At 37.3% G+C, this 12646-nt stretch overlaps 1 protein-coding gene and 1 long non-coding RNA gene across 6 annotated transcripts in view; one reads left to right on the top strand and one right to left on the bottom strand.

Moving 5' to 3' along the window:
- The window catches only part of ADCY7 (adenylate cyclase 7), a 66920-nt gene that overhangs the window by 14067 nt on the left and 40207 nt on the right, over window positions 1-12646 (bottom strand). For all 5 annotated transcript variants that reach the window (XM_075765957.1, XM_075765958.1, XM_075765959.1 and 2 more), the window contains 8 exons: window positions 12406-12517; window positions 9515-9642; window positions 9108-9266; window positions 5503-5635; window positions 3730-3915; window positions 2729-2772; window positions 1801-1881; window positions 655-727 (listed from right to left, as the gene is read on the bottom strand). In XM_075765957.1, the coding sequence (XP_075622072.1) occupies window positions 655-727; window positions 1801-1881; window positions 2729-2772; window positions 3730-3915; window positions 5503-5635; window positions 9108-9266; window positions 9515-9642; window positions 12406-12517 (916 nt within the window). The remainder of the gene's footprint in view (window positions 1-654; window positions 728-1800; window positions 1882-2728; window positions 2773-3729; window positions 3916-5502; window positions 5636-9107; window positions 9267-9514; window positions 9643-12405; window positions 12518-12646) is intronic.
- On the top strand, window positions 696-12411 carry LOC142603759 (uncharacterized). The gene is made up of 3 exons (XR_012837647.1): window positions 696-822; window positions 6384-6660; window positions 12341-12411. It is a non-coding gene; the product is annotated as an uncharacterized LOC142603759 (long non-coding RNA).

Here is a 12646-nt window from a genome sequence, read left to right as displayed (position 1 = left end):
AGAGAACAAAAGAAACCACCAAACAAAATTCACTTGGACATCTGTCAAGAAAAACAGCCCAGTCCAAAGGGTAATTTCAAACCTAGAGGGAAATTTGCCAAGTATGTAAATCAGCACTTCACAGATGCACGTAGTCAAAATCCTTATAAAAAAAGGATATACACAGAAGTAAACCTATAGTATGTATATACACATCCAGTAGTAACTATATACAGTACCCCACAGCACAGTAAATTAAAGATGATTTATTCAAACAGGAAAAAGTACACTGTACCTAACAAATACCAGTATTATACTTGCAATGAAACCACCACAGAAAACAAAGTATTTTCATTATGGATGCAGAAATACTTTTTTTTTTTTTTAATCATTAGTTTTTATAGAAGCTCTTCATATAGTAAAGTTGCCAAACTCCTGCTAAAGAATTTAACCACGGATTAGAGACAAAGTCCTTTAATCTACAGAATGAGCATTCTCAAGGAAGAATGACCAACTCATGAGATCTGCTTCCCATTAGTTACCAAAAACCTCTTTGGATGTGCAGTCACCTCCAGAATCCAGTTTCAGAATGAAAACAGTCAGTTGCAGACATATTTTTATGCTGCTCTGAAGCACAAATCAAAGACCAAAAAGGATTATTTTGTTCTTACCAACCTCTTTTTCAAGACCAGGTTCTGCAAAAATCGGTGAAAATCCAAAGAAGTCATCTGATTTGCCACACCACGGACTGCATTCAAAGAAACAGACATTACAAAATGTACGCAACTGGCAAAGGAGAGTATGCAAAAGCATTGTTGTGGTTGAGACTCCACAGTAGACAGGGTAAGAGTGCCACTGTTTTACACACATTTGACAGTTTTGCAAGGTCTTTATGTTTCATAGCATAACATCTGAGCAGTTACATTTTATGTAGCTGACAGGCAGATCCAGAACACTCTCATAGGCAGCAGCGTCTGCTAGTTACATGCAAAATGTAACCCCAGAGGTTACATTTGTAAACCCTGCCCTAAGGTTTACAAAAAGGAAACTGTAATAGCCCATGTTAGAGATGGCTCACAGCCTCCAAAAGCTTCCCCTAAATAATATCAGACCCCTGTTAGGAATAGCTGAGGTACAGTGGTAACAGCCTTGCTATAATTTATATGAAACAAAGAGGTTTTCTTCTAGAATTCACTGTTTTACATTTGATAGGAATTTAAATACTGTCTTTTAAATTAAAAAAAAAATACCAACCAACAACAAAGCCTGTGTTCCTCTGCTTTTAAATGCAAATAAAGTGCTAAATGGATAGACCATTTATCTTCAGTAAACCAGACACAAAAGCAATTTTATTATTACCCCCAAAACTGTGTTTTGACTTTATACATAGGTTTTGTTCAGGACTGCACCCCATTTCCTGACACTTCTTATTTTAATAAGCAGAACACAAACATTAACTTCCCATCGCATCCTACACTGCTGTTCGGCTCATTACTTTGGACAGTCATGAAAAACAAAGCAATAATTTTGCTATTTCATAGTAGTATACCACATTGAACATCTAGACTAACCATTGGCTTCTTGCTACAATAATGCAGTAATACTTGCATTATATTCAAATTAAAACCAAAAAGGAACTAACATAAGTAAAAAAAAAAAAAAAAAAAAAAAACCAAACCCAAAAACCACACACACCAAAAAAAGGCCAGACAAAAATCCTGGTAACTTTTCATTTTTGAGAAGTAAATTTTATAATTTAAAATTGAGAATGCAGATTATTCTCAAAGAAACAATGAAAATATATATATATACACTGCATACTTAGTTGAATTGAGGCCCTCAATGGTTGACATCATTTCATCATAAATATCTTCCTCTATCCTTCCTTTCTGAGATGAATTTCTGAGAACAAAATGAAGTCCATGTCACAAATGCTATTCAGAAACAATTAATGGCTACAGAGGACCATACTTTCTCAGTACGCAAATGGGGTAAGCTACCAGGGAAAAGTTAAACAAGAATGCTCCAAACTGGTAAACGTATACATCCATAAGCACACTTTACTAAACATTTCTCTAGTTAGTCAAATCACACATTTTTCAAGACAATATTTTGATAAACTAAGAGAATGTTTCACAAGTGAAAATCATCTACTTAAGTTAACTCAGTGGTACAGGTACCACTGTAAGTATTTCTACATATAGTGCCAATTTTTTTATTACACTACAATGGCATACATTAATACTACTAACCAAAGACATATCTTGTAAAATATAATATAGATTTACTTATAACATTATGTTAAAGTGTATTTATTTTGTACTATAATATTTACAAACAAATCTAGCATCTATAAGTAAGAAAACTAAAAGCTGAGGTAGCACAATCGGTTCCAATATATACATGTATGCAAGATATGAGGTGCTTTGATTTTTTTTTTACACTATTCTTTAGGTCTCTCACTTCCCTACTCCCTTCCATCCTGCTACAGCCCATAAAGCAAAATGCAACCTGGATGACTGAGGGGCCAGGAAGATGAAGGGGGGAAACGTCCTTTTAGAGTCTGCTAGCAATAACAAATGTGAACCGAGAAGCCTTTTAAAGGCCGTAAGTTTAGCTTAACCTTCCTAATGCAGAAATACCATACACACAGTGATTAATCAACCAAAAGATCACATGCTTACAGTAGACTGAATGGCAAGAGGAACACAGGATCATATATTTTAAAAAAAGAAAGTACTTGACAAACCTATCAGAAGTTCTCTGGCGCCCAGTGGAACACAAAGGTATTTCCTAAATCAAATAAGGAATTAAGAATAAGTTACACACTCAGTAAATGGCAAACTACTATTGATAATAAACTTCAGGAAGCTGCCAAAAACATTTTGATTCACAAACAAAAAACAAGAACCATTCTTAAATAGAAAAACTTATCAAAATCAACCCTTTTCAGCAATGTTTTTTGCTTTTACAAGTAAGCATTTTCTGACAAAAAAAAAAATATGCTAGAAAATAATTGAATAGATCTTCCCTCTTACTTTTCTCCACACACTGAAATAACTAACATCAGCAGAAGCAAGCAGACCAGAAACCACTTCCACAAACCTGAATGGATGGATACTCGATTTAAAACGTACTACAACTATCTGTCCACGGAGAGTAGTACAGCCTTGCTGCGCCTAGGAGCACACCTAAAAGCACGCACATCTCCTCCTTTCAGCTGTCGGGAAGGGCATATGGAAGGAAAAATGAATTTTCTTAAATTTCAAAATCCTAGAATTCTTAAGAATTCTTAGTGTTAAAAATTCTTTACTGATAAAATCCTGTTGCAGGCAAAGCATGTGGAGGGACTGTTTATTTTCTATACATTTTAAGTAAATGTTGAGTGCATCTGGAGGCTGGAATAAATTGTCTTTTTTCCAAAACCACATGTAGCAAACAGGACCCCAAAATGGAAAAATGTCCGGGAAAAAGAAGAAAAAAAAAAAAAAAAAAAAAGATAGTTTCAAAGTTTGACTTTGAAGATTTACTATGAGTATAGCATGCTAGAGATTGGCAAAGTATGAATACTGTTAAGTTCTGACAGAAACAGTTGTTGCACAGATACCTTCTTAGTTCTGTGTACACATTTAATACCAAGAGTAATAGCAGAAATTCAGCCACAAAAAACACGTCAGATTTCAAGTTTCACACCATAGATATGAGGAGCAGTTTGCAATGTAGGATGACAATCATTACTTCAAACCTCACCTTTCTTCGCCTTCCCTGTGAACTTGAAGAGTCACTGCTTACACTTTCCCTGTGGTTGAGGTGGGCAAAGGGCCTGGCTGCTCCCCAGGACTCTAAATAACGTGTCATCCGAACAGATGCTCGCATCTTCAGCCCATCATTAACTCTTGTTTTAGGGAGATGATTATTTGATACGCATTGTTTGGACTAACAGGGAAAAAAACAACACTCATTTAGAAAACAGAAAATGATACAAATTACAAAGAAATGAAGCTCTGTACTTCAGTAGTTTATGACTATACAATCTAGCCATTCAGTAAGACTTTAAACACAACGTGTCAGCTAACCTTGATTCCTTTATCTGATTTAATTAATGTGAGCTAAAGCAAATCATGACATAATGATTTTGCTTCAGCTGCCTTTACAAGCCTTTGCTTGTAACACTACAAGGTTCAAACTTCCTGGTTTATTTACAATGATGCAAGAGATCACAGGTTCTTATGAATAGATACAATTTCCTTGCAGTCAGCACAACGGCAGGGGAGAAAGATTCCTGACTCCTGAGCTAGGGTGTATCACAACAGTGGTTAGGAGAAGATCCCACAAATTACAGGCTCGACATTTGGTTATATCCCTACGTCACAGGTGAAGAGTTAGGCAGTACGTACAGGGTATACAGCAATACCCATGTGGGTCTAAAAGGAAGCTAAAACTACAGAATGAATCAATACATGAATGACTGGTTATTCTTTAATGTTGCACAGGTATCTTCACGTGAGCAGAGACCATTTTAATAGAATAGAGGGACTGTTTATCAGGGAGTGTAGTGACAGGACAAGGGGTAATGGGTTTAAGCTGAAGGAGGGTCGATTTAGATGAGATGTTAGAAAGAAATTCTTTACTGTGAGGGTGGTGAGGGCACTGGAACAGGTTGCCCAGAGAGGTTGTGGATGCCCCATCCCTGGAAGTGTTTAAGACCAGGTTGGATGAGGCTTTGGGCAACGTGGTCTAGTGGAGGGTCTCCCTGCCCACAGCAGGGGGGTTGGAACTAGATGGTCTTTAAGGTCCCTTCCAACCCAAACCATTCTGTGATTCTATGACTTAGGTCCTCATTCTGGGAATGTGTGCTGTGTACATGTAGGGGGGGTTGCAGTGTTGTGCACATGAAACATGCAACAAAGATAAAGTTCAGTTCTTGCTAATTAAAAGTGGCTCTATACTGTTCCTTCCGTCCTGTAAAGATCCTGAAAGAAGTTCGTCATTTTTATTCTTTTTTCCTTTGAAGTATTTTACTCATCAACCATGAGCTGATTCAAAAAAAACCAATACTCCAGGTGCTTACAGTTACCAGGGTCTAAAGGGGCAACCAACAGTTGCTAACCTGAAAACAAGGTGAATCTCACATCCAAAGTAATGAGGGAGATGTCAGAAGCTATTTTACAGGAAATATTTTATCTGAAAGTGGCTACATAGTACAGGTATTCTTTCATGACTTCATCCCACCTTTTGACTTGGATTTGAGACACAATTACATAGTCAAATATGTATTTTTACTCTGTGTGGACCACATACGAGGTTTCAGCATAACACTTCTTACCTTCAAGCTAACAGACACGTCATAAAACAGTAGGATGTGCTTTCAGATCTTAAATCCCAAATCCAAGCTACTCAGATGATTCATACCATGCTTTAATTCTGTTCCTGAATTAAAAGGTGTATGGACGACAAGACACCTATGTACGTAAAACGTATGTATATGTTTGAATAAATATACCTTTAAAAACATACACATACCCTTGGATCAACCACCAAGTAGGTTTTGATATTCATAGATTGAAGGTAAGGATCCCTCAAGTGTCCATTCCCTTCTTCTACTTCATACGCTTTGCCTAGGTGATTTAACGTTGCTTCAGTGATGTGTACACGGCTGAGAAGGGGAGAAAGAACAAGAAACCCAAACACTTACAGAAAGGTCACGTTAAGCATTTCATTTACATTTCAATGGCCACTTGCTGATATTTCTGCTATTCAGCCATCTTGTGCTTTGGCAGCCATCGGCATAATCCTCCAGTACTTAAAACCATATTTGCAATCTTTCACTGCAGTTCTTCATCTTTCATAGCAAGTATGCTAAAAAACACTTCCCAGAATGAGATAATATCAGCATAAAATTAAATTGAAATAAGTAGAGACATATAAGAAACAAGAAACAATATGATCAAAGGAGATCTGACGACTGACAAGACAGACTCACAGGCAGGTTGTTTCAGATGGCAGGAGCTGCAGGGAAAGCTCACATACAAAACACAAGCGAGGACTGTCTCATGCTAGAAAGGCATGAGGAGGGGAGGAGATGGTTACAATGTCTGGAAAAAAAAGCTGGAAAAAGTTTTTGTCAACCAGGAGGACAATTCTGAAAGTCTTTTCTGACTGAAACAATCAGAGCAGAGCATAACAGCAACAACAGCAACACATTTCTAAGGGGAGCAGCTAGTATTTTTCTGTACCCATTCACCCTTTCCTGTGAACATTTAGTTCAATATCCCAAATCACATATTTCCATATAAATTAAAAGTAGTATCTTTCTACAGAATTTCTCAACAAGCGACTTGAGTGTGTTCACAAAAGCATTCCCCCCCTTGTATTCTGTTTTCTCACTGTTCATCTTCCCACAGCTTTTCTCACTTTCCTTTGGCACGGAGGGGTTAAACACTGTGCTGTCAGTCCTACAACCTGTCAGCAGAGCTGGAATAGAACATTTCCAAAATGGATGCTGACAGTGTGCAGCACTCCTGCCTAACTACAGGGAGTAAGGAGATCACTGTCCCATCCGCCTCTGCTTCCTTATGCTGCATGTAGGTTTGCCCAAAGATAACTTAAGCCAACACCTGGAGACCACTGCCTTCCCACAAGGAAGAACAAAAAATTCCTCAATCTTTTTGGAGCCACAAGGTAAGAGTTTTGGAACATAGAGGGTGCATGTTTTTATTTGTTTAGTGGTAATTGTCTCAAAAGACTTTTTTTTAATTGCTACCTTGATTATGCAGTTTTGCAATTGAGGCAAACCTTCAGATCTGAAATTTTAAAGCTTGCTCTAAAGCATAATTTTCTCCCATAGGGACTGAGGCATACTGGGTGATGTCTGCATTAATTGAGCCTTAAAACACAGTCATGGACTGCAGCAAGTTTTCTGTGGTTTTCCACTTATCTCAAAAGACAGCACATTTGTTCACTATCCACCATTTTCCATTTTACCATGCTTCCTTCCCCCTCTTCCCCAAATCACACACTGCCGTAAGTACATTTCAGATCTCACTGCAAACTTCTTGCCGTTTAAATTACTATGTGGATGATTTCTCAGCAGTTGCCAACGCTCACTGGATTCCAGGATCGGCACATAACCAAAAGCTGCTACCACTAAAGCTGCCTCTCCAAGGCAAGCTGTAACATGCACTATTGCACTTACCGTGCTAGTACAGAATACCTAATATACTGCACTCAATTTCCTATGCTAACAGGCCTGAGCATAACATATTCGCATCTTTCTGGCATATACCAATTAGAGACAATTGGTCATAAATGCATTTTTAATTTTGGTTTTATGCTAGTCCTTTCTGCTTTACTAGTGTATTACATTGTTATGAAGGCAAATATTTTTTTTAAAATCAGAAAAAAGATGAAAAAGGATACTCTGTCAATGGAAATACAATATTTATAAAGCTAGAAGTTTTCCCGCATCCTTTCAGAAGTCTTTAGAATTTCTTCATTTACCAAAACCCAAAATATACATACTTCCTATTTTAAATAAAAACTTCAAACTGCTCCTAATGACAAAACTTCTGCTTCCAAAGGAAGCTAACATTGAAATGGAGAATCCCAGACACATCATTTTCCTCAGAGCAGGAAACTAACATAATATTTGCATAGCAAATAGAAATCATTCCTCCCTGTGAGGAGCAAGTGCTAGTCGTGTATAGATATAGGAAGTATTAAGTATAATGCTTCAGAATCAGCATGCCAACCTAAACCAGCTTTATTTTTTAACAAATTATCAAACACGAGCACAAAAGAATATAATGGAATAATCAAAGTTTTCAAGATTAGGCAATGGTCCTAAACATGACTAAGAAAAGTATGTTTTCATGCCATATTCAAAATCACATTGTTTGCTTTACCAACAAAAGAAACTTTATAACTCTGTATGCTTGTTTAATCATGCTGAGTCAACACATTAACACACTCAACCTGGATGGCATTGCAACCAAGGTCCAATTAGTTTTCTTGCTGTTTCAATCATCAATGCAAGGAAATAATTTGATACTCATATTCCCTTATCACTTTGCAGAAATTAATTTTTAAGTTACGAGCATATACCTGAAAGCTGTCTGAGGCATAGAAACAGTAAGAAACCCTATAATGTCACTGGTTAGAATAACTTTCCAAGAGAAACCAATACTTCAATGCTTAAACATATACCCACATGAATGCCATTAAATTACTAAGTACTAATTTGCACAGATTACAAAATCATGGTCTCATTTGAGGATGGAAAAAGGAAAACTTTCAATATGGTCTTTTTGGTGCAGACTACCAAAAAAAAAAATTCTTAGCTGAATTCTAATGTCCAAGTGCAACTTAGAAAATAGAAGAAAGGTATACTTTCCTAAATGAGGAAAATACAAAATGCTAGTGCTTTTAAAAAACATTTGTCCTTTTCGATGAGTATCTTCAAAAAGGCAGCACAAGTATCAACCTCAGACCCAACCCTGTGCACTGCTGAGCAAGCACATGGCAAATTACATTATTGCTTTGCCTCAGCTCTTCCACACAGGACTACTCACTTTCCTTCCCATTCTGCCCATGAAAATACTACACAGACAGAATATGCAGCAACCAACAGCTCCAAACTTTACTTGCTGCATTTTAATTTCTGAGTTATGTTTTCTTGGGGGATGGTGGTGGTGAATATAGAGCTAGCATACATCAAGTAGGACTGCTCGATACATTAACAGAAACACTAGGTAAATATGCAGCTTTGCCTTGTTGACCTAAGTAGCGTATCTATTTTTTAGCTAAACTTACAAATATAGTATTACACCCGAGCACAACACGAATTAACTAAGTCAACATAATGCACTGCTGAAGACACACAAGTTTCTCCAATGAAGGGAAGGTCAAGCAGCAGTCACTTGCCTAAGAACAGAAGTTTATATTTCACTGAAAACAGAATCAGAAAATATTAACATTTTACAGCTCTGGTAAGTACACGGTTGTCCTGTTTTCATTATACCATTATGAGGATTTGTGTCCCAGCGCAGTTACAAATTCCAGGCTCATAAACCAGGATTACTAAAACCATGATACCACAGCGAATCAGCACCAACAGGGAAGATCCTCACCCAGGTACGCCTGCAGACTCCATGCGGTTCGCTAAGGACACGTCGTGTGACCAGACGTCGTACTGCCACTTGCGGAGGCCGATCACACCGCACAGCACATTCCCAGAATGAATACCAACTCTCATGTTGATATCCACTCCTGTGGCTTCTCTCACCTGCCTATGGAGGGAGGAGGGTATTAGACCATAAGTTACACTTCTGATTTTCTCTCCTCCTGGAGATCTGTTAAGGTTTAGTCTCATTATACACTTAGTGCAAAAACAAAGAGACAAACTCATGACCAAATGCGTAACTATCCAGCTACAGCTAATAAATACACTTTGAATGTTGACAAGAGAACCAAGAATGACTTTATTCAATATCTTCACAGCCTCAATACATTAAAAAGTCTTCTGTGCTATACTTACTTTATTGCTTCACACATGTCGAGTCCCATTTTAACACAGTTCCTGGCATGAACCGGTAAGGACACAGGTAAGCCCGAGACACAGTAGTAACAGTCACCCAGGATTTTTATTCTCATGCACTCATTCTCCTGTGAAATTACAACAAAAATATTTAACAGGAAAAAATGAACTGCAAGTAGGCTAATGACACCAAAACTAGGACTTGTCTACATCATTTTGAGAAAAACCAGGCTTCATTCAGTCCTTGTTGAAGCAAAGCTTACTTTTCTCTTCCCACATCCAAATGTCTGGACATTGCACACTAGAGGGTAACAGAAATGACCACTTCAAGCATTTCTGAAATAAAATGATCTTACTAGTTTCTGACTTTATTCTCGGAACTGTTTGTAATTGAGAAACTATAAATAAAAGTAAAACTCTCACAGAATTTACCATCTAAAGGATGAAATCTACTTATCTATCTTTTAATCTTCGTCTTTATTAACACCTGAATTATAGGCAGTTTGTTCACCTTTTCCTCAATTTTTGCACGGCAGCCTCATGAATAACATTGTGCAGCATCATAAAACCTGCATGGAATTTTGGGAGCACTTAGGAATTAAGATGCCCAATCTGATAGCTCTGCAGAAGCAAATTTTTTGTTTGTTTCAAATATGACTGAAAAGGAAGCCGGCACACACTCCAGTTTGCTATTGCTAATAAAAGCAAACATGCAGTACCATCTGGCAGCAGCGAACTTTTTCCTAACTGTGCAACAGAGGAAACTGCTGCCCATTACTGGCTGGAGAGAGGAAAGGGAAAGAGCAAAGAGCTCCTCATACTGTCTTTTGTTAGAACATTACTGAAGAATTTTAACTACAAAGCAAGCCAGGCAGGGCTAATTCAGCAAGGCTGTAAAGTGTTTGACTGATGAGCAGAAATGGCTGAATTTGGGCCAGCTGACACCTGCTGCTGCCCAACCTTCCTTTCTGTGGGAACAGCCCAGCAATTCTTCAATCAGCTCCAAAATCAGCCCAAACTAGTGGCAATTTACCAAACTAAGCTGTTCTCCCTCATCAGTCAAAGCCTTAAGAGAACACCCATCATTCTCCATCTTAAGCCATGCAGTAGGTTCTGAGCATTGCAGCAAGCAACAAGTTTAGATAACCCTGTGCTTCAGTTTCAGAGATCAGCAGGGGAACCTAGCCCTAAATTAGAGCTGTTAGACTTCAGTATCCAGCTCAGCGTCCAGGTTAGACATTGCCATTTATTGGGTAAATTGGAGCTTCCAACATTTCTACATTATGGAAAAGATGACTGAGTATACTGTCCAGCAGAACAAAAATAGTACAAAAAGCAGGAATCTCTTCTTACGGCTCAAAGTTGTGAGAGACCTTGACTCTCTAAATCCAGACACTTTTTAAACAGTGCAATTTGCAGACAGGAGTGATAAATTAAAGCATATCACTCAAAATCTGGAATCTTTTCTGGTTTTGTATCTGAGGAACAGTTGCAAAAAAAAGACCAAATGTCTTTATCCTCAGCTTCTACTGTGGCATAAAAAGATTGGGGGAATTAAGACGACATAATTTGTTCTGTGTGTTCTTAATAGCTGCTTTGCAACAATATGACGACTCTTATTTGCCAGTACTTGGAAGTCTGAACTGCAACTGAATTCATATAAACTGCAACTTAACAGCAACTGAATTCAGACAAATACAAAGATTAGCAATGTCATTTAGTCAAAAAGGTTAACTATGACTTTTAGCCATATTTTAATCAGTGATATATTTAAGAATTTCTTCAATGACATCGACAAAGGTTTAATTAAAGCAATTACACTCCTCTGCTATATTAATAATTTTAGTTTTCCCACTTTTTCTGAAGAATTTTTAGAATTTCACAAAAATCAAGATTTTTCCAAGTCCATTAATATTCTAATTTGCATTCAGTATATCCAAATATAGTTAATTATGAAATCAAATCAACATCTTTAAACCATGGGAAGTTTTGATAGGTAGCCACTAGTCTTGACTTATGCTTTACCAAAATGTTAAATTTCTAGAACCAGAATTTGGGTTGGTGTTTGGGGTTTTTTGATGTCGTATAAGATTCAACAAGATGCAGCATTTATTTTCCTAAAGCCATATTAGCTTCATAATATTCAGAGAAAAATCAATGGATATGACAGAACATATATCCAAGATTAGAGTCAATTTTAGAGGATAACAGAAATCATCACACAGAATCAATCCTGCAAACACGTATATGATATAGTCCCTGTAATCTGAGAACTCAAAAACTGAGTTTGTGATTACAGTTGCAAAGAAATTAACTTCAAGCAGCACTTGGAAGTGGTAAAAACTACTGCCAACGTAAAGGGTCAGTAGCGAGGGTGCATCTTAATAGGTACCATTTTTATCTCCTTCCCAGTCTTATACTTTTGTGTAACTGTCCATTACTAATTATTACTCCTGAGCTAAAGAACTCCTTGGTCTGATGCAATATGACTGAATTTATGAATTTAAATGTGTGCCTGAGATTTCTCCATTTGTAAAGCCAACAAACAATCCGTCTAACTGAACACAGGAAAGCTCCTCAATAGAGCTCATATACAGTACTTCCTTACAACCCTTTTACAATCACTTATCGCCATCAGACAATTCCCTGAACAATACAGATAAACCTCCAGACTCAAGAATTGGAATTACAGTAACAACTTGCTAAATTTCCCATTTTTGTTTTAAATTTTGTTTTAATGTGATTTTGCTTGTTAGCTTTCAAGCCAAAGCAGTCTTCCCTTCTTGACTTCAGAAGCGCTAACACCAACTGCCTTCTGTCTTGCAGAGAAGACTTCTTGTTTTTCCAGTGGTGGCCTTTATCCCTACTGCACAACAAACTCCAAGACTTACCTTTGCAATTTGATCAAACTTTCCAAAGAGTTCATTCAGCATCACTACTAGCTCCTTAGGAGAGCAGTCGCTGGCAAGGCGAGTAAATCCTACAATGTCTGCATAAAGAATGCTAGAGAACAAAAGGAAAAACCAACATAATTGAAATACGAAGATATGTCTATTCCACAGTCAGCTTAAATATTAAAATGCATTTAATTGAAAGTATATCTCTCTTTGAAAAACAACTCCAGAAAAAAAG

Source organism: Balearica regulorum, chromosome 13 (assembly GCF_011004875.1).
Source record: "Balearica regulorum gibbericeps isolate bBalReg1 chromosome 13, bBalReg1.pri, whole genome shotgun sequence".
NCBI classification, from domain to species: Eukaryota; Metazoa; Chordata; class Aves; order Gruiformes; family Gruidae; genus Balearica; species Balearica regulorum.
This window is presented reverse-complemented; position numbering and strand designations above follow the sequence as displayed.